The sequence below is a fragment of the Arachis stenosperma genome, chromosome 5, assembly GCF_014773155.1.
Source record: "Arachis stenosperma cultivar V10309 chromosome 5, arast.V10309.gnm1.PFL2, whole genome shotgun sequence".
NCBI lineage: Eukaryota > Viridiplantae > Streptophyta > Magnoliopsida > Fabales > Fabaceae > Arachis > Arachis stenosperma.
The window spans coordinates 11,157,053-11,179,978 of NC_080381.1; the positions used below are offsets into that span (position 1 = coordinate 11,157,053).

At 35.9% G+C, this 22,926-nt stretch overlaps 3 protein-coding genes across 3 annotated transcripts; all 3 read left to right on the forward strand.

Annotated features, from left to right (window-relative positions):
* Positions 1-6,021: 6,021 nt before the first annotated feature.
* On the forward strand, positions 6,022-6,627 carry LOC130980411 (uncharacterized). The gene has a single exon (XM_057904097.1). It carries the CDS (start codon positions 6,022-6,024, stop codon positions 6,625-6,627), a length of 606 nt encoding a protein of 201 aa, XP_057760080.1.
* A 170-nt stretch (positions 6,628-6,797) lies between these two features.
* Positions 6,798-10,862, forward strand: LOC130980412 (uncharacterized). Its single transcript, XM_057904098.1, has 5 exons — positions 6,798-8,451; positions 8,629-9,792; positions 9,876-10,098; positions 10,333-10,498; positions 10,605-10,862. The coding sequence occupies exons 1-5, from the start codon at positions 6,798-6,800 to the stop codon at positions 10,860-10,862; spliced, it is 3,465 nt and encodes a 1,154-aa protein (XP_057760081.1).
* Positions 10,863-13,067: 2,205 nt separating this feature from the next.
* LOC130982671 (uncharacterized) lies at positions 13,068-20,314 on the forward strand. The gene is made up of 13 exons (XM_057906720.1): positions 13,068-13,552; positions 13,644-13,712; positions 13,805-13,912; positions 14,170-14,238; positions 14,798-14,962; positions 15,648-15,695; positions 16,118-16,224; positions 16,316-16,369; positions 16,554-16,605; positions 17,267-17,904; positions 18,917-19,111; positions 19,303-19,420; positions 19,983-20,314. Exons 1-13 carry the CDS (start codon positions 13,157-13,159, stop codon positions 20,052-20,054), a joined length of 2,091 nt encoding a protein of 696 aa, XP_057762703.1. The 5' UTR covers positions 13,068-13,156; the 3' UTR covers positions 20,055-20,314.
* The last annotated feature ends 2,612 nt before the right edge of the window (positions 20,315-22,926 follow it).

The following is a 22,926-nucleotide window of genomic DNA, read 5'->3' on the forward strand; positions in this document are numbered from 1 at the left end:
TTTTTATCAATAAATTTTTTAATATTTTAAATTTTTATGAGTAGAAACGATAGTTTAATATATATACAAAAATATAAAATCAATTTGTTTTTAATTTTGAAGAAAAACTGGGGACTATCCGCCTATTTTGTTTGAATTTTTGCTTGGCTCAAGTTCAAAATATTTAAGTGGTAGTTAAAATTCAAAAATTAAAATAATAGTTTTTTTTTAATTTCCACTGTAATTTTCATCTTGATAGATTAAGGATTAATTTGTTATGAATTTGAATTCTATTTAAGAATTTATTATTGGTCAATGAGGTGCTGCTGGGACTGGCAATAGTAGAGTTTGAACTATACTATAATCCTACTCAAACGTTAAAAGCTTTCTTAAAATTCAATCATACTCTATCTGCACTTTAAATTTCTCAACCCTATTCACAGAGTCACAGGAAAATAAAATTTTTTAGACAAATATAAAATTTAATAATTCTATATTTTATACGTATTAATAAAATAAAAAATAAAAAATTAAGTTCAAATTGAAATAAAAAAAATTTTAAAAAAATTTAACATAAAATTATAAATAACATAATTATCAAGTTTTTAATAAAATTAAAATTACATAAACAAAAATAATTTATTTTGTCACTCTTCTTCTAATTCTCAATTCTTATAAAATTACTCTTTAAATAACAAACGTAATAAATTAGTAATTTAAATGATTTGCTTATTGGTTATTTTGAAATTTTACAAAAAGGAGGTTGTGGCTTTAATATCCTACCACAATAAGTCCTAATCCGATCGAATTATGTATCCGTACATAAAGTATGGTCAGTCCTAGTTGCTGTTGGCCTGCTGCATTCTACATACACAAGCTAGGATGCGAACTAACCATTAATGTCTAGTATAATTTTTAAAATTAAATTGTAGTTTTCTAATAAGCTATTTATTAAGTGTTTATGGAAAAATTAAAAAAAATAACTTCTCTCGTAATAATTTTTTTTATTACATTTCTTTTAAAATAAACATTTCTAGAACTAAAAAATTAAACACAAAATGTGTGTTTCGATTACAGTTTGCAAACGGGAGTTTGCATAAAATTAATTTTGTAAATTTGATTTTGATGAAAAATAAATTTGTGTTAACGTGATTTATGTTTGGTAATCTTTATATTAAATGGGTTATAGTAAAATAAATGTTGTTCAGATTATACTACTCAAAATCACTTTTAGATGAAAAATTACTAAAAAAGACATCAATTAAAATATTTTTTTATATTATTCTATTATTTTACTTTAGATATTTGAATAAATCTTATTAATTCATTTTATAATAAAGTTAATATTTACTTACTAAATTAAAGTAACATATAAAAATTGACAAAATATATTTTAATACATAAAAACACTAATAAATATTAAATTAAAAGATAAAACACTCATGAAATATATAAAAAATAATATCTTATACAAAATTAGTACATAAGAACACTATTATTTCTACTGCATTTGATTAATAATTTGATCCCTAATCGAATCTCGAATACGGTCCACTTCTGTAGAAGAGCTAATGGTTAGAGTTTGATCTGAGTTTTCACTAACATAACTATTATCTTCTCCATCAAGAATGTTTGCATGTTCATATTGATTAAACTCAGTATCTATTTTAAAATGTCTTCTAATAAAATTATGAATAGCCATTGTTGCACACACTATCTGCACTTGAGTTTCAATTTTGGACTTGGGCATGTGTCGCAAGATAGCAAATCTATTTTCTACACTCCAAAAATCTTTTTTATTGTGCATCTTAAACTTGAGTGATGATAATTAAATACTTCATTGTGATTTGTAAATCCAGAAGAACGCCTAAAATCTGCAAGATGATAGCGTTCACATTTATATAGACCAATATATCTTTTCAATGTTGGATAACCGACATCTACCAAATAATATGTACCTAATGAGGAATAAAATTAATTATATGGTAACTAAGTAAATATAGCTTGTTTGTAAGAAAATGATAAAAATTAACTTGGAAGAGTATGTAGAAAATTCATGGTAGAAATTGTAATAATATTATCAAATACACGAGCATCATATATGCACAGTGCCTTCCCATCCAGGTAAAGTAAAAATAAAGTACATATCCCAATCACATACAGTCATTATATTTTGTGTTGGATATCCTTTTCTTCCAATAAATTTGAATTGATCACTTGGGCTTCCCACACATGAGATATGAGTATCATCAATTGCTCCGATAGCATTTTTAAAAAATAGTCGTTGGTCATTTTTTATTTTGCTATGAACATTTTGAAACTTAGAATCCGATGGCTTAATATATTTAATAGATAATCTCAAGCAAACAACCAATACCTCATGAAAATGTCTACTTACTGTCTCTCCAAAATGTTAAAACATTTCTTGTATCATCCTATTACCCACTTCATGACCAACTGTATTTAAGAACATTGCAATCATTTTCTAAACTCCCATTTGTCTTGTACATTTTAATTCTTTTTCAACTAATTCATCACAAAATTGAAAAAAAAACATGTTTTTCTATCTGAAACATTTCATAACAACGAATGCCATGGCCACATAAAATTTCTTACACCGATAAATAACCTGTTTGTTTACTAGTTTTGCATGATTTTTTACACAAATAATTGACTGCATATTGACCAATTAATGTAAAAATATTTTTAATTTTATCTGTTTTTTCTTTTATAATGGAAAGTAATTTTAATTCTTTATGTTGTTCTTTTTCATACTCTTCAAATACTCCATATTCATTCCAAATTAATTAACAAAAATTAAGTCCTACATAAAAATATAAATAAATTCTTATCAATACCAAGCTAAGAAATAAATTATATATAATAAGAACAATAATTAAGTACCACAAACATTATATTATAAAATGATAAATAAGCAACACACAAATTTTTCTATTATTTTATTTTAGCATAACAAAAAAATTATGAATAAATTAAAATAGAGTACAATAATAACTTAATTAATTTTGTATGAAAATCACAAAAAAAAATTGTATGAATGGTGGTAGATTATATGATACATATTTGAGTCAATCCAACAATTTTTGCTCATATTCTTTTAAGGATACAAACATTTCTCTAGCAGTTTTAAATATCATTAGTTGACAATAACGACTATAAAAATCGGAATCATTAGTGATCATTTTCATCTTTTGAATATCAGCCATTACTTTCCCACTAGATACACCGGGTACTAAAAATATGGACACAATAGTTGAGCGTGATTCAGATGTAGAGGCAATTCTACTTATTGCATCTACAATTTGCTTTGAGGCAGGAACTCTTTTGTTACTTATAATTAGTATATAATAAAAACAAAAATAAAGTACAATAAGAAGTACAATAAAAAAATTTATACAAACATAGTATATAATAATTACAACTAACAACATATATTATATGAACAAAAAAATTATAATAAAAAGTAAATAAAATTTATATGAATAAAATCAAATAAAAAATAAAAAATTTTATACACAATATAAATATAGTACAATAAATGATAAAAAAATAATTTATATAAACAAAAAATAATAAAAATTAATAAAAATAAAAATTTATATCAACAATAGTTGTCATATAAATAAAAAATATAACAATAAAAAATTAAAAAATAACATCAGAACATTAAAAAAATAATATAAAAAATATTTATCATATAAATAAAAAATACAATAAAAAACATAAAAATTAAAATATGAAAGAAAGAATTAAAAATAATGAAAAAAATTAAAATCTTTACTTTGGCAGTCATGGAAACAAATCTGAAAGAAAAAAATCTATAACAAAAAACATACAGAGAATTACTGTAAAATTATGTGGTTATGTGCATCCTTTTTATAAAAGAAATGAAGGGTACAGTTGATAGATATGGAATAAATTTATTACCTAATTTCTCCCATAGTAATTAGCCTTCCCAACGTGAACGCAGAAGTTAGAATTTTTAGTTTCACGTGAACTTACGTTCAGAGGTGAAAGCACTTATGGGTTAGTGGTTCCAAAAAATTGCCAAACGTAATACTGAGAAGTTCAAAACGCTCAAACAGACTTTTCTATTCCCTAACATGAACCTCAAACACACCAAAAATAACTTATTTATAAGCTACTTTTAATATAAACATTTATTTTTTAAGTTATTTTTTCAAAAAGAGTTTAATTAAAGTATTTATCCAAACTAGACCTTAATATGACCTTAAGTCCAACTTCTAATTTCACTCTACACTACCACTCTTCCAATCTCAAACCTTATCACTACTCTCATCCCTAACTACCACCATCACTGCTATAATCACCTTCACCACCACCCTCAAACTGGCCCCAAAGCACCAATTTCTTCCTAATCCACTTCATCGAGAAGCACTGGAACATTTTCAGCCGCATCCTCCCTACCTTCTCCCACTCCATCGTCGTCAAATCAAGCAGTAGAATCAAGATCATCAAGCATAGCATGTTCAACGAGAACAACGAATTCAGTCCACCAACCATCAGCACCATCGCGTGACCTCCATCAGCCATGGCGAGCCGACATTGCAAAGCGCGAGGATGCGGTCTCCGATGTGAATCGAATTTTGTGGCTTTGCAGGAAGATTAGAAGAGAATTTCATCTATTAGTAATTGTTGTCGCCAGAGAAATAGAGGGTGGCGAGTTTGGTGAGGACCATTATCAATGGCTTTAACATTTGATTATCCGATGGTACCCTTCAAACTCTTCATCTCTTCTCTCATTTTTCTGTTACCCATTTCCAATTTAACGCCAAAACCATAATCAAGCTCTTATCTTTTGAAGCTTTGGAGGAGAAGGAAAATTGTAGCGTGTTTTAGGTTAGTAGTTCACTTTGCGATTTAAAATTTATGGAATGGATATTTGTGTTGAATTTGAAGGATGAAATAGAAGAGGAGGAGGTGACGAAATTGGAGTTTCGGAAAGGGGAGGAAAGTGACGGGGAAGGGGAGCCTGCAGTTGAGGTCCGGATCGAAGAGGTGGAGGGAGGAGGAAGGGTAGTGATGGTGATGATGGCGACAGTGATGGTGGCAGTTGAGAAGGACTGAAGGAGAATGGTGGTAGAGTTTGGGATTGGAGTAGTGGCGTGGAGTAAAATTAAAAGTTATAGTTAGGTTCTATAAAATACGAACACTTCGCTGAATTGCCGTGTCCGCGTGTCAGACACATTTCGGACATGACACTTATCAACACTCGTTCAACACGTGTGTTTACTGTATCCAACTATGTCTTAATAAAAAATAAAAAATTATTCTCCGGACACACTTGGACACACCTAAAATACCATCACGTGTCAACGTGTCTAATCTTATTCTTAACATATATTCTTGAAATAAATTTAGATATAATATATATTATTATTTATTAAAATAAAAAAATTTAAATACTTGATATAATTAAAATAAGACATTAAAAATAATTACAAAATTAAAAAATATATTTTAATATTAATAAAACATCAAAATATCATTATGATTTATCTAAAAAATGCTATATATTTTATATGTATGTGTGTCTCCGTATCTTATAAGATTTTAAAATTTGTGTGTCGGCGCATCTCGTATTGTGTCGTATTCCGTGTTTGTGTCAGTGTCCATGCATCATAAGTTAGATTATATTAGAGGATAATTTAAAAAATTTATTTAATTTTTTAAGGTTTGTATAATTTTATTTGTAAAAATTTATCTTTTATTTTTTATGAGTATAAAGTTAATTTTATTTTTTTGTTAATAAATTTGTCAACATTTTAAATTTTTATAGATAAAAATAATAATTTATTCAATCTCTGTATAGATATCAAATAACATATAGAAAACTTGTAGTAAAAATATATCATTTGATTTTAAAGAAATTAGCACGTGATGACAAAAGAAGGAAGAAGTGTGAGCTTTTTTATATAATTAAATATCTAAAAAACATTAATTTCCAGAGATATTCAGTTTATTCATTTGAAGATTGAAGGTAGAGATTCTATGCCCTGGATGTTGACGGCTATCTATGGGAGTCCTCAGAGATTGATGCGTAAGTCGCTTTGGGATAATCTTCGAGATCTTCGGAATTCTGTTGATCTTCCTTGGTGCACCATTGGCGATTTTAATGCCATCTTACACAGTTATGAAAAAAGGGGAGGAGCTCCTTCTCAAAGTGGCGATGCTTGCCCTGATTTTATATCTTGCGTCTCAGATGTAGGCCTTTTGGATTTGGGTTTCTCTGGCTTTCCCTTTACCTGGAAAAGAGGTAACTTGTTTGAACGCCTGGATAGAGCTCTTAGTGATATTGACTGGCAAATTAAATTTCCTGAAGCTTCCATCAAACATTTACCTTCCTTAAAGTCCGACCACTCTCCCATTTACCTTCAACTGTCTCCTGTCGCTCTCCCCAACAGGAGAAGACGTCCTTTTCGCTTCTTGGCAGCTTGGTTAAATCATCCAGAGTTTGATAATTTGGTCTCAAATAACTGGAGGGTCCAAGAATCTTGGAGTAATGGTGTTGAGAATTTCAAAAGCTCTCTTAAGACGTGGAATTCTGAGGTTTTTGGAGATATTAACAGAAAAAGTCAAGGATTCTTAGAAGACTTCAGGGTATAAATAACAGTTTGAATAATAGAAATAACAAGTTTCTTGAAAAACTTCAAAAAGACTTGTGGGCTGATTATGAGGTCATCCTAGAGCAGGAAGAACTGTTGTGGTTCCAAAAGTCCAGATGCAACTGGATTGAGTTCGGAGATCGGAACACCAAGTTTTTTCACGGCACTACTATGGCACGTAGAAGAAGGAACAGGATTGAGTCTCTACAAGATGATAACGGGGTTTGGATTACGGAAAGCTCAGCTCTAGAAGACATGGCTACCTCCTTTTTTAAAAACCTATACATTGATGATATGGCTGACATTCCCTTTGTTCTGAGCACAGCCTTTCCTATGTTGAGCAATGAAGAGCTAGAGAGCTTTGGTAGGAACATCTCTGCTGATGAAATTAAAGATTCTCTCTTTAGTATTGGGGCCCTCAAAGCTCCGGGAAAAGATGGGATGCAGGCAATTTTCTACCAGAATAAGTGGGATCTCATTGGTACAGATTTGTGTCAGCTTGTTCAGAAAATCTTTCAGAATCCACAAGAGGTAAAAGATATTAATGAAACACTTATTACCCTCATACCTAAAGTGGAACCCGTAATGAACCTGAAGCAGATGCGTCCCATCAGCTTGTGCAATGTCTCTTACAAAGTTATTACCAAGATCCTAGCCAGAAGACTCAAAGGTATCATGGGTAAATTGACACAACCTACTCAATGCAGTTTCGTCCCTGGGAGACAAAGCTCCGATAACATTGTTATCGTTCAGGAGGTTATCCATTCCATGAAAAGCAAGAAAGGTAAAAAGGGATGGATGGCGATCAAAATTGACTTGGAGAAAGCTTACGATAGACTAAAATGGAGCTTCATTGTGGATACTCTCAAGGATATTGGTATGCCTGATCATTTTATTAACTTGGTTTATGCGTGCATCTCCACTGCTCGTATGAGAGTGCTATGGAACGGAGAAGCCCTTGATGAATTTTCGCCTTCTAGAGGTATTCGCCAAGGAGATCCGTTATCTCCGTACATCTTTGTGTTGTGCATTGAGAGGCTTTCCCAACTCATTAGTGTGGCTGTTGATACGGAAGTGTGGAATCCGATTAGTCTTAGCAGAGATGGGCCCAAATTATCCCATTTGTGCTTTGCCGACGACATGATTCTATTTGCAGAAGCAAGCATGGAACAAGCAGACGTTATTAAGAAAGTTCTGGAAGCCTTTTGCAACAGTTCAGGTCAAAGAGTCAATAATGAGAAGACTCGTGTTTTTTTCTCCAACAATATCAACCATAATATAAGGGAAGGTGTTAGTGAGGTGCTACAGTTTAGTAGAACAAATGACTTGGGTAAATATCTTGGGGTTCCTTTGCTGCACTCAAGGGTGACCGATAGCACATACAAATCGATCATTAACAATCTGGAGGCTAGGCTAAATGGTTGGAAAGCCAGAACTCTTTCCCTCGCCGGCAGAGCTACTCTGGTGAAATCTATTCTAACTTCTTTACCTAGTTATACTATGCAAACTGCTTTGCTTCCTTCATCTACTTGTAACTTAATTGATTCAAATTGTAGGAAATTTCTTCGGGGTAAAACAGGTCAAGTGAAAAAGACTCATCTCTTGAGTTGGAGGAAGGTCAATAAACCAAAAAACTCTGGAGGTTTAGGTATCCGGCATGCTAAGGACCTCAACCATGCTTTTATGATGAAGATGGGATGGGGTCTAGCAACAAAGAAAGACTGTTTATGGGCTAGAGTTCTGCGGTCTAAGTACAAATGTGGGAATGATATCATTCCCGTTGTTGGGAGAAAAAAGAATGACTCCAATATTTGGAAAGGAATCTGTTCGGCGTGGCAAGATGTGGAGCAGAACTCTATTTAGAGAGTTGGAAACGGTTCTAAAATAAATTTTTGGGAACACAATTGGGTTCCAACAGCTGGCTATCTCAATCAATATGCTCTGCAGGTAAGTGAAACAAATAATTCTAATATATCACTAAATGACTTCTTGCTGGTTTCAGGGGACTGGGATGCAAATAAGCTAAGGACCTGGCTGCCGGAGGAGTTAGTGGAAAAAATCATCGCGATGACACCTCCCTCACCATGGAAAGATGATGACCAATTGGCTTGGAACCTCTCAAGTGATGGAACCTTCAAACTCAGATCAGCCTATAACTCCTTGGACCGAAATCCTTCAATGCCGGTCCAGGTCTTTAAGTATGTTTGGAAATGGAATGGTCCTGAAAGAATCCGATACCTTCTCTGGTTAGTAGCTAATGAGGCTATTCTTACTAATGCTACAAGAGCTAGAAGACACATGACTAATATTGCTAACTGTCCGAGATGTAATGCTGAGGAGGAAACTACCATTCACATCCTTCGGGACTGCCAATTTGCCAAAAAAGTATGGTCTTCCCTAGTTCCTCAAGATCATTTGAGTGAGTTTTTCAACACAGATTTACCGGAGTGGATTTTGATTAATCTGAGTCAAAGAGGTAACTGGCCATGCACTTTTGGAATGGGAATATCAGCCCTATGGTATGATAGAAATAAGCTGGTTTTCGAAGGAAAAATCTCTGCTCCAGGTATGGTTGCTATTTCTATTCACAAACGGACAACTGAAGTATTAAATTGCTTGAGAAAGAATCTTATCAAGGAGCAGGCCAACAGGTCAGATCACCTCATTCGGTGGATACCACCGCCGGAGAGTATTATAAAAATCAATGTTGATGGCTTGTTTTACTCGCACAATAATAACGCCGCTTGTGGCGGGGTTTTTAGAGACCAGTGGGGTAGATTCTTAAAAGGCTTTTCTTGCAACCTTGGCAGCTGTTCCATAATGCATGCAGAATTATGGGCTGTCATCAAAGGCCTCCAAATAGCAATGGCAAATGATATTCATCATGTCATCATCGAATCAGACTCTAAGATGGCTCTTAATTTTGTCAGAAACGGATGTCTTGATTCTCATCCTTGCGCGACCTTGATCAAAGATATCAATATCCTTGCAGGACGCATCCCCTCTATTAAGTGGAATCACATTTTTAGAGAAGCAAACACTGTTGCTGATTGCCTAGCCAAGAAGGGCCACGAGCTTCGCAACGGATTGCACATTTTTGATGCACCACTACCTGATTCTCTTCATTTTCTGTTTTCTGATTTTCATGGTTGCCTTCGATTAAGAGGTACCATTTGAGTGTTTTCTCCTGCTGTTGGGTCCTTGACCCTCCTTTTACACCAAAAAAAAAATTGTTTTTGAAATATGCAGGGCCAACTCTAGGCCGTCACCTGCGAAATGGAGTTCCTCATCAACTCACTCCCGGCATCCGCGAAATAGACCTGATAGCAGCAGGGCCCATGTCTGGTGCAGCGCAGACGAAATGGTGGAGAAGCCATTTAGTGGCTGACATCCGCGAATTGGAAAAATTTGGGGCGACGGTCACAAATTGGTTCCAAGTCAGTGTCAGTACTTGCGAGATGGCGCACTTCATGTGTACTGCCCACGAAGTGGGATCTTAATGTGCCTATATAAACGCTGGTGGATCATCCATGGAAGAAGCCATTCTATATCCACTCTCCTCCTACTCTCCAAAATTGCTCTTAATGTCACAACCTTCTTCCTTTCTAAAAAATTTGTGGGTGTTAAGATTGGTTTGATTTGTGTATGGCTTCGGAGAACGTTTATGTGATTATATACCGTAATGGAGAAATTTCTCATACAACAGAAGGTGTTACATTCGTTTGCAACGATCCACTGTGGATAATGATTCCGCCACAGACATCGTTGCAAGATCTGAAGAATCTGATTCTGATGCATACTGGAATGGTTGGGAAAAAAGAAATTACGAATCTGACTTACAGGATGTCGGTTGCAGTGGCCAACTTGTTTGCGTATCAAAAAATGCAGATAAAATCTGATTAGCATGTGTCGATGATGTTTTCTTATCATCGCAGCACATGAAGCATCTATTCGTTGGAGCTTTGTCTGAATCTTCAGGATATTGGTGGAAGCTTGTCCAGTTCCAATAATGTTGAGGGTGTGAGAAATCTGGAAGCGGCTAATTTTGTTCCGGGTCGGGATACCAGTAGAGCCCATAGTCCAAGCTTCAACACGTTTGTTACGCGGGGACAGAATGCAAATATTCGTGAAGCACGCCCCTCCCCTTCTACCCTTGTTGGGTTCGATAGGTATCCTGATGCTGGCATTGCAGAAACGTTTGACGAGGATGAGATTGAAGATTTCAGCGGTGATTAGGCAGAAGCCGTTCCGGAAACGCAGCCTTTGCATGGCGATTCTGTTCCTCCAACACGTGTTGAACCGGGAGGTGGTGGTGTATCCTCCAGCACACTAGCACACTACCTGTCTTTAAATCTTGGAGCAATGCATTCGAGTAACGTAGAGGACAGACCGAGCAGTTACGCTTTGTCAGGCGAGATGGAGCTCGAGATTGGGTTGAAGTTTCTCAACAGGAAAATAGCGATGTTGGCAGTAAAAAACTACAGCATCCAGAGGAGTGCATAATATAAGGTGGTAGAGTCAGACCAAAGTAGGTATGTATGTCGATGCAAGCAGTTCGGGGATCAATGTCGTTGGATGGTACGGGTTGGAAAGACAAGGTCTTTCAGATTTTGGAAAATTTGAAAATACGAAGGGCCTTATAATTGCTTGGCAAGTTCGATGTCTCAAGACCACGCTCAACTTGATAGTAATATGATCTGCCAGCACATATTCCCCATGGTGCATGCTGATGCGACAATTTGTGTAAAGGTGTTGCAAGGATCGGTAGAGTCAGCGTACGGGTACAAAGTATCTTACAAGAAGGTTTGGCACGCAAAGCAGAAGGCAATCACAAGGATCTATGGTGATTGGGACGATTCGTATGACTAGCTGCGTAGATACTTCAATGCGCTGCAAGCTTTCGTCCCAGGTATTACTTGCATTTTACTATCGTATGGTCTTTGCTATTCATTGTCCATTTACTCCTTTACATGTTTGACTAAGTAAGCATTTTTGCACCAGGGACAATTGTTGACCTCCAAACGCGGCCGATGGCATCATAGTCAGCCAATAACGGTAGATATCGAACACCGTTGGCCTTGTCCGAAAGAAGCACGCCTCCCAACAAGTAAAGTATGTAACAACGTGCATACTGCATGAGGCCATTATCTTCTAAGTCAAGCGGCATCTGCTGAAGACGAGTTCTGAACCACTTCAACTTGATGTTGAATTTCGTTGTCCCTACGTGGCCGGCGGGAACCTCACCTAAAAGTTCATGACACCATTTCCAAATATCTCTTTGGTGAAACTTGCTCCATAACCTCAAAGTACCACTAACAGGCTGACCATCAACAGGTAGACCTAACTGCATTGCTACATCCTCCAAGGTTATCGTACACTCACCCCAAGGGAGGTGAAATGTGTGTGTCTCCGGTTGCCATCATTCGACAAAGGCACTAATAAGTGGATTGTTGTACTCGAAGCGCTTGATCAAAGAGGCATGGTAAAATCCGGTGTGTCTTAGATAAGGCTCAAGCCTCTACCGCCTAATTTCCATGCTTGGATCTGTAGGATCTAATATGAAAACATCGACGAGTGTGCCATGAGGAGTAAGAACACGTGTGGGCTGCAACATAAGGTAGCAAGAAAGACAATAGTTAAAAATACTATAACAAATTTTTAATATCGAAAAAATTAATTCTAACAATCGCTAACAACATCAATCAGCTTAACGACCTAAACTAACCTTATGGAATAAATGTGCCGCTATATGAAGTTCGTCCAACCAGTTCAAGTTCTCCTCCACGTTAACCTTACCCCCACTCATATTAAGTTAATTTTTTTTCAAACTCAGCACCACAAACCCACCTCCTAGCTTTCTTTTACCACTCTAACAAATTTTTTTTCCTCCCAACCTTTTTATAATTGTCTTTGGCTCCCTTTCCAAGTGTCTCCTGCCACCCAACACATCCAATGCATGTGAGGTACGGTTCCTGCTGCTGCCGCTTTGACCAGCCATTTCATGGGCGCCACACACGAAGCTCTCTAATTCGTGGTCGCCGCCAGTGCATTGGCCCATTTCACTGCCGCAGGCCTTGACATGCTCCAATTTGTGTGCGCCGGGCATGGAATGCTGCATTTTGTTAATGGCAGCCACGAAATGGTAAAGCCTGCTTGTGTTAGCTCCATTTAGCTGGCGACCCCTGGAGTTGACGTGCAAACTCATTTCGCAAGCACCTCCAAAGATGTAATCCTGCGCATTTTTAGAAGAGATTCCTGCTTTGCGTATTTCCGAAAATAATATTTTCCTAACATTTATTTAGATAAAAAAGCCAAGAAGCGTGGGTAGAGAAATTTTTTGAAAAAAAAAAACAGAGGAACAAACGAGCCGGGCTTGAGCATTGGGCCGGAAACGTAACTAATTACTCGTAGAAATTAGTTTTGGTTCGTGTTCGTCACGCCTTGGAGATTTTGTTTTGGAAGAAGCAACCGCCAAACCTCAAATGCAGCACTGAGAACGCAGTGTGCGAGTGATACAGACAGTTGAAAAAATGGACATAGACGAGGTCGAAGCCACGGGCAAACTCCCTTCTCGAGTCACCAAATTCGCGCCAAAATCCTCCAAGCCTAAAACCAAACCTAAACCCCCATCCGAACCTCACCTACAACCTAAACCTGAACCCCAACCACCACCCCCCTTCAAACCAGAGCCACAGGAATTCGCAGCCAAGAAGGAAGATGTTGACGAAATTGTCGCACCAACAACTCACACGAAGCCCGAGCCCAACCACACCGCCAATACCGAGCTGGCACCCAAGTCCGAGGCCCAAGATGAAACGGACCAAGTCGATTCCATGTCCCTGGATCTTCCGGAAGAAACCGCCGAGGACACCGTCGTTCGCGAATTCGACGTCTTCTTTGGTCCTTCTGTCGATGCTGCCACTCAGGTATGTTTACACATGCTTACGCGAATTCGTTTACGCGCGCGGTTGCTCCTTAGGAGTCTGATGTGTATATTTTCTTCGCTGCTTTTGTTAGTTATACGTTTTGCAATATCCGTTGAGACCGCGCTGGCGGCCATATGAGCTAGAGGAACGATGCGAAGAGGTGCGGTTCTTTTTTCTTCTTGTTTGGTCCTTGTGTCAAATGAAGAATCGAGCTAGGTATTGTCATTGTGTTTTTTTGCTTATGATTGGTAGGTAAGGTTGAATCCTAAGAGTTCAAACATGGAGATTGATTTATCTGTTGATTTGGACTCAAGTAATATTGACACTGAGACTGCTAGCAGATTCAACTTCACTAAGCAGGTTTGTTCAAGTTGAAGTTCGCTTCTTTCTTTCTTTTATTTTATTTTATTTTTTTCAACAAGCATTCAACTGGAGCTCCAACTTGCTTGTATTTTGAATGCAAGAGTTGACTTGGGTTTTGATGTAGCAATAAAATCGTGCTTTTTTTATTGTAATGAGAAAGGTTCATGATCTCTTGTTGAATACTGAGTAATTTAGAATCCATGATTCCAAGATATGGTACAATACATTTATTTATTTAGTTATTCTTCTTTCAGACTTTAGCAACTAAGTGGAATCCATTTTCTGCAAACTGCTATGCTGTTGGACTTCTCAAGGGTGATAAGGTATTATGTCTCACATTCTGTTCTGTGATGTCAGTCTAACTTAGGTTCAGGGTGGTATATTACTCTAGCAGTTAGATATACTGTTACGTATGCCGATACTAAGTGGAAGATTGTTTTACTATAGTTGAACATATGATACTTTCTTCTATTAAAATAGGCAGATGGATTTTCCGCTGAAATACTCCTGATGATGACTTTCTTATTTACAAGAAATTATTCTTGTGTTACTTAATAGATAGATATTGCAGCAAGGATTGGGTTACATGGTATGTTCGAATTAGGTCTGGAAGTGGAAAATTAGTAAGATCAGATGCACAAATAAGATATCATGTTTAACATAATTAGTTTTCTGTTTTAGATTGTTACATGAGTTACCTTGCAAGCTTGTTATATTCCCCCTTTGTAGTTATTGCTTATGCTGATTATATGAATAGCATAAAAAATATTCCACAGTTCAGTCCTATTATGTGTCTAATAGGTTGAGGATTTTATAAATGCATAGTTGTTTTTTAATTTGTAGGAAATTTGTAAATTTGTGTGTTCTCATTCTGTTTTGCAGTTCCAACTGCATCCAGTTAATGCAGTTGTGCAGCTTCGACCAGCATTTCATCACCTACATTCTGGTGGTTCAAAAAGAAAGAACCAGGTCTCCACTGGGGAAAATGCCACTGTCAAAATTGAGGGGTCAGTTGAAGAAAAATCTGCTGCTGCACCAAAAAAGCAGGTAAGATGTATTCATCATGGATGTAATTTATTACAGCAATCTAGTGATGACTGCACAAGTACAAGGATAAGGAATTATAATTTTTACAGATGATTCAAATTTCTTGACACTTCTTGAAATAATTGTGTATGTACTTATTATAAATGATTAACTGGTGAATGAGTTGTATCAAACTTTTTGTTGCTTTAAGAAATTTGAACCTGAATGGTATGCGAGTTCCATAAGTCCTTGAGATTATTGTTATATATAGATATAAATATATAGATGAATGTAATAGTTAGCATTATCTTGTTGGCTCCATTTTTGCCAAGTGTACTCTAAGATCAAAATAGTTAGGGAGAATGATAGGGTAACACATATTGTGGAAAAATTGATAGAGGATCACCTTAAATAATTTGGTTACATGAGAAGTCTTGGTAGGGTAATTCAATAATGAGGGGCAATAAGAGACCAAGAAAAACTATGGAGAAACCACTATAGGGTCTAGGTTTAAATGGCTTGTTTACTGATATACTTGTGATAAGACAATGGTATCATTTGATGCATTTAGCTTAACTACTTTGTGGGTTGTTATATTTGGTATCTTTATTAGAGGGTTTTTGCTCTTCATTTTATCTTCTCTTTTATTTCTCTCTCTCTTCTCCAAGTCTCCAACTTGCTAATCCATTTGTTTTCTTTCCTACAGAATAAGCAGACGGAGTTATCACTTGGGAAACAGAGTGATGACGATGAGGTATAACGCTTGAACTTTTTATGAAACCATAAATGGCTTGCCTGTAGATATGATCTGTTGCATAAACAGGTGAAATCCTCACACGTGTTTTACCTATATTAGGTATAATATGCTTAAGATACAGCTACCTCATGATTTTCTCATCTGATTTAAGATTTTGGAAATCATATGGTTATTCAGTCTTATTTCTTCTGGAACATATATTATGTAGTTTCAATATGCTGAAGAATATACTGAATGGACTTAGTATTATTCTCCAATATGCATAGCTATTCAAGTGGTGGTGGTTAAATCAATGGATAATGGCTGAGTGGCAGTTTTTTATTAGATGACAAAGAAATGAAATTTTGCATTGTCAATTTGTCAGTGTATTCCGGTTAAACCATTTTCTACTTAGTCATTTTCTCTATTATCCTGTGCAGGGCTGGGTTGCTCTCAAGTACCATAGCTGCAAGAGTGATATCTCCTCTCGATATTTAGATCAAATGATGATGCACGAAAGTCATCCCATTAAATTTACAATGGATGTGTAAGAATATGTCCCTTTATACTTTTTTGTATGCTTTCCTTTATTTGAAGATGTTCATTTGTTAAGTTTGTAAATTTCTGAATGTTTCTAGTGATGACTATGTAACTGCACTATGTCCTGGAGTGAACAACATCTCTTCTAAAAGGTACCGTCGTCCTTTAATATAAAACTTAATTGATTTAGTTCTGATTACCATTTTGCCAACTACCTTTTTTTCTCGCGTATCATCTCTTTTTGGTTTAATGTTTTGATTTGGTTTACTTGATTGCACTGTTGCAAGTTGCTTATGATTTTAACTATCCAAGTATCATCTGTTCTTGTTATTTCAGGCATCTTTTATCATTGCCCGTGGAAGAACGTCTTAAGAAATTGCTTGTTGAGGTTTGTAGCACTTGTATTTGTGGTGTTTTTCTTTTTTGTTATTTAGAATGGGGCAGTCAAAGCCAAAAGCATGCTTACTTTTAAATTTTAGAAGTGTCTATTGTTGGATTTTGCTGTTACATCTACCGTTTTTTATGTGTGGCTGTGTGAACGTAATTCGTATCTAGTGAAAACATCTAGAGTTCCTCATTTATAAGAAAGTGCTTATCTAGTTATTTGGGTGGTGTACACAACCGAACTGAAATTTTATATTATATCAATGTTCTATGATAGAGGTGCATGCATGTAGACAGAGAATGTTAATGCAGTAATGCAATATCAATAAGATCTTCTAATTGTTCTTCTTCTTCTTCTTCTCTCTCTCTCACTCTCTTTTGTTTTTTTTGGGGGGGGGGGGGGGTGGTGTTGGGTGGATAAAAGAAGATTTGTATTGAGAAGAGAAGAATGAATGCATGCTTTATATCAAGTTTAGTTTAAGAAAAAAGACTTATATTCTAGTATACCAATAATCTTACACATCATCTATTATTATTATTATTATTATTATTATAATTATTATTATTATTATTATTATTATTATTATTATTATTATTATGCAAATTAAAAATCCTTTTCTCTATGCCCCTTTTTATTGCATCTCTAACAGAGCTCCTTATTGTAGGACCCTCCATTTCGCCGATTCAGTGCTATTAAGCATTTTGCTCGTGAGTACTCGGATGAGGAACTTGCAGAATTCCTGCACAAGCACGCAATATTAATTCAGGGGTTCTGGACTGCTAAAAGTAAATTGCTTTCTCTTAAGGATGATTCTGGTATTGGAGAATTAGCTAGAGACTTTGTCATACTATTGTTTAGCAAGAATTTGAGAGTTCAGGCTTCAGATCTGAATCTGGGAGGCAAAGTTGGTAATGTTTTAAAAGAATGGCTGAATAAATTTGGTTTGGAAGGATGTGATCCACTTAAATCTGGCGGAACTCTTTATTGGAAGTTCCCAGAGGTTCCTGATGATTCATTTAAAAAACGTCATCCAAATATTGCGGAAAGACAAGAGGAAATGTTGAAAAATTTGGAAGCAAAACTATCTGATTTTGGAAGGCGTGTTATTGTTGCAAAGCGGAAGTTTGATAAAGATGGTGTAGCAAGCCAACACGTCAAGAGTGAGCTTGTCAAATCAGCAAAGTCTGAGCAGGTAACTAGTTTGAGCGGAGCGTCTTCTGGGAGGATGACCATGTCAAATGCAACCAGACAAGCACTGCTAGTTGCCATCACAAAACTTCTACAGACTCACAGAGTCTGCAGGTATTTTTTTTTTCTTTTTCTTTTTGAGATTTCAATCCTTTCTTGATCACTAAGGGGGTATTTGATAAGTGGTAACCACCAATATCCAGTTAAGCAGGTACAATGTAGCCTAGTTCTTTTTTAGTTGTCCAGTAGCTCCACAAATAAATCATACTAGTTTTTATTTAAACTAATTTCAGCCTAACATTATTATTTATTTATGGGTAAAATATATTTTTTGTCCCTAAAGTTTGGCAAAAGTTTTAAAAATATCCCTAAGTTTTATTTTGTTTCAATTTTGTCCCAAAAGTTTTTGATTTGCACTAAATATACCCTTGACAGCTAAATTTTCAAAAAAATTAAGATCACCATATTTCAAAGCCAATTTAAGTTGGTTTTATTTCAAAGCCAATTTTTTGCTCTGCTATATTTTACCTGCTTTATGCTATATTTTCACCAACCGCACGCTGCTGACCACCACTGCCACTGATCACCATTGCTTGTTATTGGTGACCACCATCTACCCCGACAACAACCAGTGCCACTGACAACCACATCTCGACATTGGCAACCAACCCTACCTCGGCAACCACCATTTCCACCATGCAAAAACTTCTCTTTCTCCAGCTACCACAACCTACCCCCAATCACCACTGTCTCAATACTGACGATCACCAGTCACCACCATGCCACCAGTGATCACCACCTTTCATAGCCGGCAACCATTGCCTATAGTAATTTTGAATTAAATTTGATGTGAAACCAAATGCCTATTAAAAAATCTAGTTCATTTTTAGCCCGACTGGAGTAACCATTTCTATTTTGTACCCAATTATCTAGGTTTTTGAGGTTGCCAAATACCCACCATGAGAGTCATTTTTGGAAGAATGAATAGTGGTAGTTTACAATAATATGCAAATGGCTTGAGGTTGAATAGTCGTGTCTTAAAGAGAAGTAACCTCTGCAGAAGTTAAGTAGCTATGCTTTTGTTTGGTTGACTCTTGATTTATGCTGCTTCTGTTTGTGTTGGCAGCCTCCAAATGATGCGTCAAAGATTGCGTGAAATGGCAATCTCCACAAGTCTTCTTTCAAAGACAGAATCAAAAGTTGCTAGTGATGCAATGGTTGGTTTCGAGGGTCCACAAGAAGAGCTGAAGGCTGTCGTAAGCGAAGTTGCATATGATATCCACGGTTCTTATGTTCTGAAAGTACAGGATGACCCATTTAGGTTGGTTCTCTAATCTCTATCTCTCTAGTCTCTCTCCGCTCCTCTTCCAAAAGAAGATAAAAGAGGGGGAGAAAAAGAACACGAGGAAAAAGGAAATGATTGTTTTTGTTCCCCAAGAAACCAAAAATATAATAATGAAATAGTGCTTTCCATTTGTTAAATGATAGTTGGGACTGTATTGGTTCTTGCAGAGATGTTGTAATCACATTGCTTCGTGGAAAATCTGATGGCAAGTTGAAGAAGGCTGAAATATGTGCAGCCGCAACAGCAACACTTAATAGAGAAGTCACAAGCAATGAATATACCAGGGTAAGATTCTGAATCAAGTTATCGACTTGACCTCTAATATATTATTGTTGTCTTGAATTATACAGTGTTATATTTTATGCAGTTCTATACCCACGATTCTCCCATCCTTTATCAAAATTAAAAGAAAACATAATGCAACTTAGTTTCAATCTGGATCGTTATGTGGAACTTGGATAAAAAATGTTTATTAGAATAAAAAGAGAGATAAATTGTCCAAAGGATAGAATCAAAGAGACAAGCAAAAGAAATTGCTGCAAAAGATGTGCAGTCTATATATATACAAACTGGAACGGTGCCGAATGATCCGCACTTAAAACGACTTTTTTTTAAATAAAATAAAAATTTGCCAAACTTTCTCGTCTATTTCTTATTATTATAAGATAATCAACTTCCAAAAAGGCCGAAAATCTCCTCCTCTTTTTATTATTGTCGCTTTTGGCGAAAATCACATGCAACTTACGCTTAAAATTGTTAGGAGTATTTCTTTTAAAAATTTATTACAGAAACACACACTTCACATTTTATTAACAGTTGTATTGCTTGATATCTCTTACAATTTCAGGTCATGAGTGAGCTGTGTGTCTCAAAAGGTTCTTATTGGCATTTGAAAAGCGGTGATGGAAGTATGCAATGAGCTGTAGGTTCTACTGAGTAGGTTGACCAAATATTTTATTGATTTCGTCCTGCTACCTTCATCTTCATGTATGTACCTTCTTTTTCCTTTTGGTGTTGGGACGGGGCGAAAGATTCGCTGGGTTGAACATAAGCGATTAACGCTGCTTCCTTTTGCTCGGAAAAAAAAAAAGAGATATAGTTCTTGGTTACACACGAATACATGCCTGTATCTTTAACGCTACTGACGACCAACCATGAACCACGTCACCGTTTTGCATCCCTTCGTTGTAGTTCATTTTGAACAAATGTATTTATTTTTAGGTGAAAACTCATAAGTGAAGTTCATACCTGAGAACTGTTGGATGAAAATTTAGTCAAATCATCTAACGGCTTTCAGGTATCAACTTTACGTGAAGTCAACTTCACCTGAATTTTCACTTTTTTTTTAACATGAAAGCATGGGCACGTCGGTGGTGCATTCAATGCTGCGTAATACATATGGGGTTCAACGATATCTGGACATTTGAACATATTGTAGGGTTATATTACCTGCACTATACATATGAAAACATATAGCTGAAATTTACGTATAATTATTTTTATGGAGAGTGAATATTTAAAAATTATTAGATAATTTAATAAATTTGATTAAATTATTATTTAATAATTTTTAGTTATCAACTATATCAGAAAACAATTGCACATAAGCTTTTACCAAATATATAATTGGGAAATTTGTGGCTCAGTTTTTTTAAATATTGGGGAAAACTTTTACCTTTTGAAATTATAAATTTTTAGCTTAATTTAACAAAAATATTTTATATCATTAAAAAAGTTATTAAATTAATCATGTTTTATATATATTTATACATTTTTTAACTAAATAATTTATCATCAAAATAATTAAACACGTAACAGGCGAATAATTAAATTTATTTATAATAATATAACAAATATTATATTAAATAAAATATCAAATACTATATTCTATACTTTGCTATACACATAGGATGCATTAATTATATCTAAAAAGCTGAATAAAATTAAGCTAATTACTGTCTTAACATCTTTTGTATCGTATCGTTTTTATTAAAACGATGTGACCTAAAAAGAAATCGAATTTGCGTTTGTATGGTAAAGATTTTTGTAACACTAGAATTGTCATTTTAAGAATATTCAATAATGATGGACTTTATTAGTTTGCTTCTAATTTTTGTCAACTTTTAAGAAATATATATATATATATGTTACGGTGGGTAACCGGAGATAAATGCAATGGATGGTGTTGAATGGCCCAAGTGCGTGAAGGAGGAGAACTCCGGCTGGATCGGCAACTCGGGAGGCTCCGTTCGACTTGCGCGCGTGAATGAATGGGGGGGGGGGTGGTACCTGCAAAGACACTTCGATGCTTAAGTTAGCAAGAGTGTGAGCAGGTCTAGAGAGTATTGGGCCTAGAGATACCTGAGGGGTGTCAGGGTATTTGTAGTGGTGAGCCAATAACCACTGTTGGAGTAGTGCCGTATCTTTAGGATATTAACCGTCCCATTATCTTAGGGAGGTTAAGATATGGCTTCATGAAGTGGTTAGAGAGATTTTAGGGCGGTTACTCATTTGAATGAGTGTTTGCTTGCCAGCTAATCTCCTATCCGACTTCTTTATACTAAGTCGTGGTTGACACCGACTTCTTAGGTGGAGGTCGGTGTTTTGCTAGGTTTAATCTATTGGATCAGGCCTTTGGGTTGGACCTGGGCCCTTAGCATTGGGCCAGGGTATGAACAGTGCCCCTACTTGAGCCCAAGATCCTTTTAAGGCTTGGGTTCAAGTATTCAACTCGGGTTCGTAGCCGACTTTCACGGGTTTTGAAACCGACATGATTTTTGCGACCTTTTGTTTCAGACAGTTACGTCAATTCAAGCGTCGTGTCCGTTGAGGAAGCGTTTAGGGATTGAGGGCTTTGGTAACGGTGCAATCTCATTAATGACTGCCTCGTTTTTACCATTATGCCCCTTAGCCTATTTATAAATACTTTCCCTCTCTTTCGTTTTTCCGTTTCTGCAATCTTTCAAACTTCTTATTTTCTTGCTCGTGCTGTATTCTTGTGTTCGAAGATTTCCGTTCTCTCCAGCCTTCATTTCTTCGGATAAAGGTTAGTTTTGTTTCTTCCCTGTCATGCTTTATGTTTGCATGTTTTGTGTTGTGAGTGGATAGGTTAGCCTGTAGATTCTAGCTTCGTATCTCTCCTCTTTAGGGGCCGTGATTTTTCTTTTTCTTTTTTCCTTTTGTAGGTTTCTGCCACTTTTCTTTATATAAAGAATGGCTTCCGTAGATGTTCTTTCTCTGTGGGTTGATGACACTGTCCTTGGGGAGGAACCCCTGGTCGATGCTGAGTTTATCACTCATCTTCGTACTCATCACCGGCTCTGTACTTCGGAGGAGGACGAGCCAAAATATGAATTGATAATTCCGGGTCCTGAAGACCGGGTCTGTTTTGGGAGAGTTAATGAGGCGGCCCCTCATTTTTTCTTCATGTATGAATGTATGATCACCCGTTTGGGTGTTTTTCTTCCTTTCTCGGATTTCGAGATATCTGTTTTGCACCACTGTAGAGTTGCCCCTACTCAACTTCACCCCAATTCTTGGGGTTTTCTGAAGATTTACCAATTTATTAGCCACGCTCTGGACTTTCTGACCTCTTTGAGGATTTTCTTCTTTCTCTTTCATATGACTAAGCCCTTTAGTGGGCTGAACAACAAACAGCAATGGGTATCCTTCCGAGCTATACAAGGTCGGAGGATTTTCACCCTTTTTGACGAATCCTTTCATGACTTCAAAAACTATTTTTTCAAAGTACAAGCTGTAGAGGGTCACCACCCCTTCTTCCTTGATGAGCA

Bases quoted from the DNA above. Each gene is read 5' to 3' on its own strand.
- LOC130980411 (XM_057904097.1), top strand. From the start codon at position 6,022: ATGTTGACGGCTATCTATGGGAGTCCTCAGAGATTGATGCGTAAGTCG.
- LOC130980412 (XM_057904098.1), top strand. From the start codon at position 6,798: ATGGCACGTAGAAGAAGGAACAGGATTGAGTCTCTACAAGATGATAAC. The intron at 9,793-9,875 runs GTACCATTTGAG...TGAAATATGCAG, and splicing joins TGGTTGCCTTCGATTAAGAG to GGCCAACTCTAGGCCGTCAC. The intron at 10,499-10,604 runs GTATCAAAAAAT...CTGAATCTTCAG, and splicing joins GCAGTGGCCAACTTGTTTGC to GATATTGGTGGAAGCTTGTC.
- LOC130982671 (XM_057906720.1), top strand. From the start codon at position 13,157: ATGGACATAGACGAGGTCGAAGCCACGGGCAAACTCCCTTCTCGAGTC. The intron at 16,370-16,553 runs GTACCGTCGTCC...TTGTTATTTCAG, and splicing joins AACAACATCTCTTCTAAAAG to GCATCTTTTATCATTGCCCG. The intron at 19,112-19,302 runs GTTGGTTCTCTA...TGGTTCTTGCAG, and splicing joins GTACAGGATGACCCATTTAG to AGATGTTGTAATCACATTGC.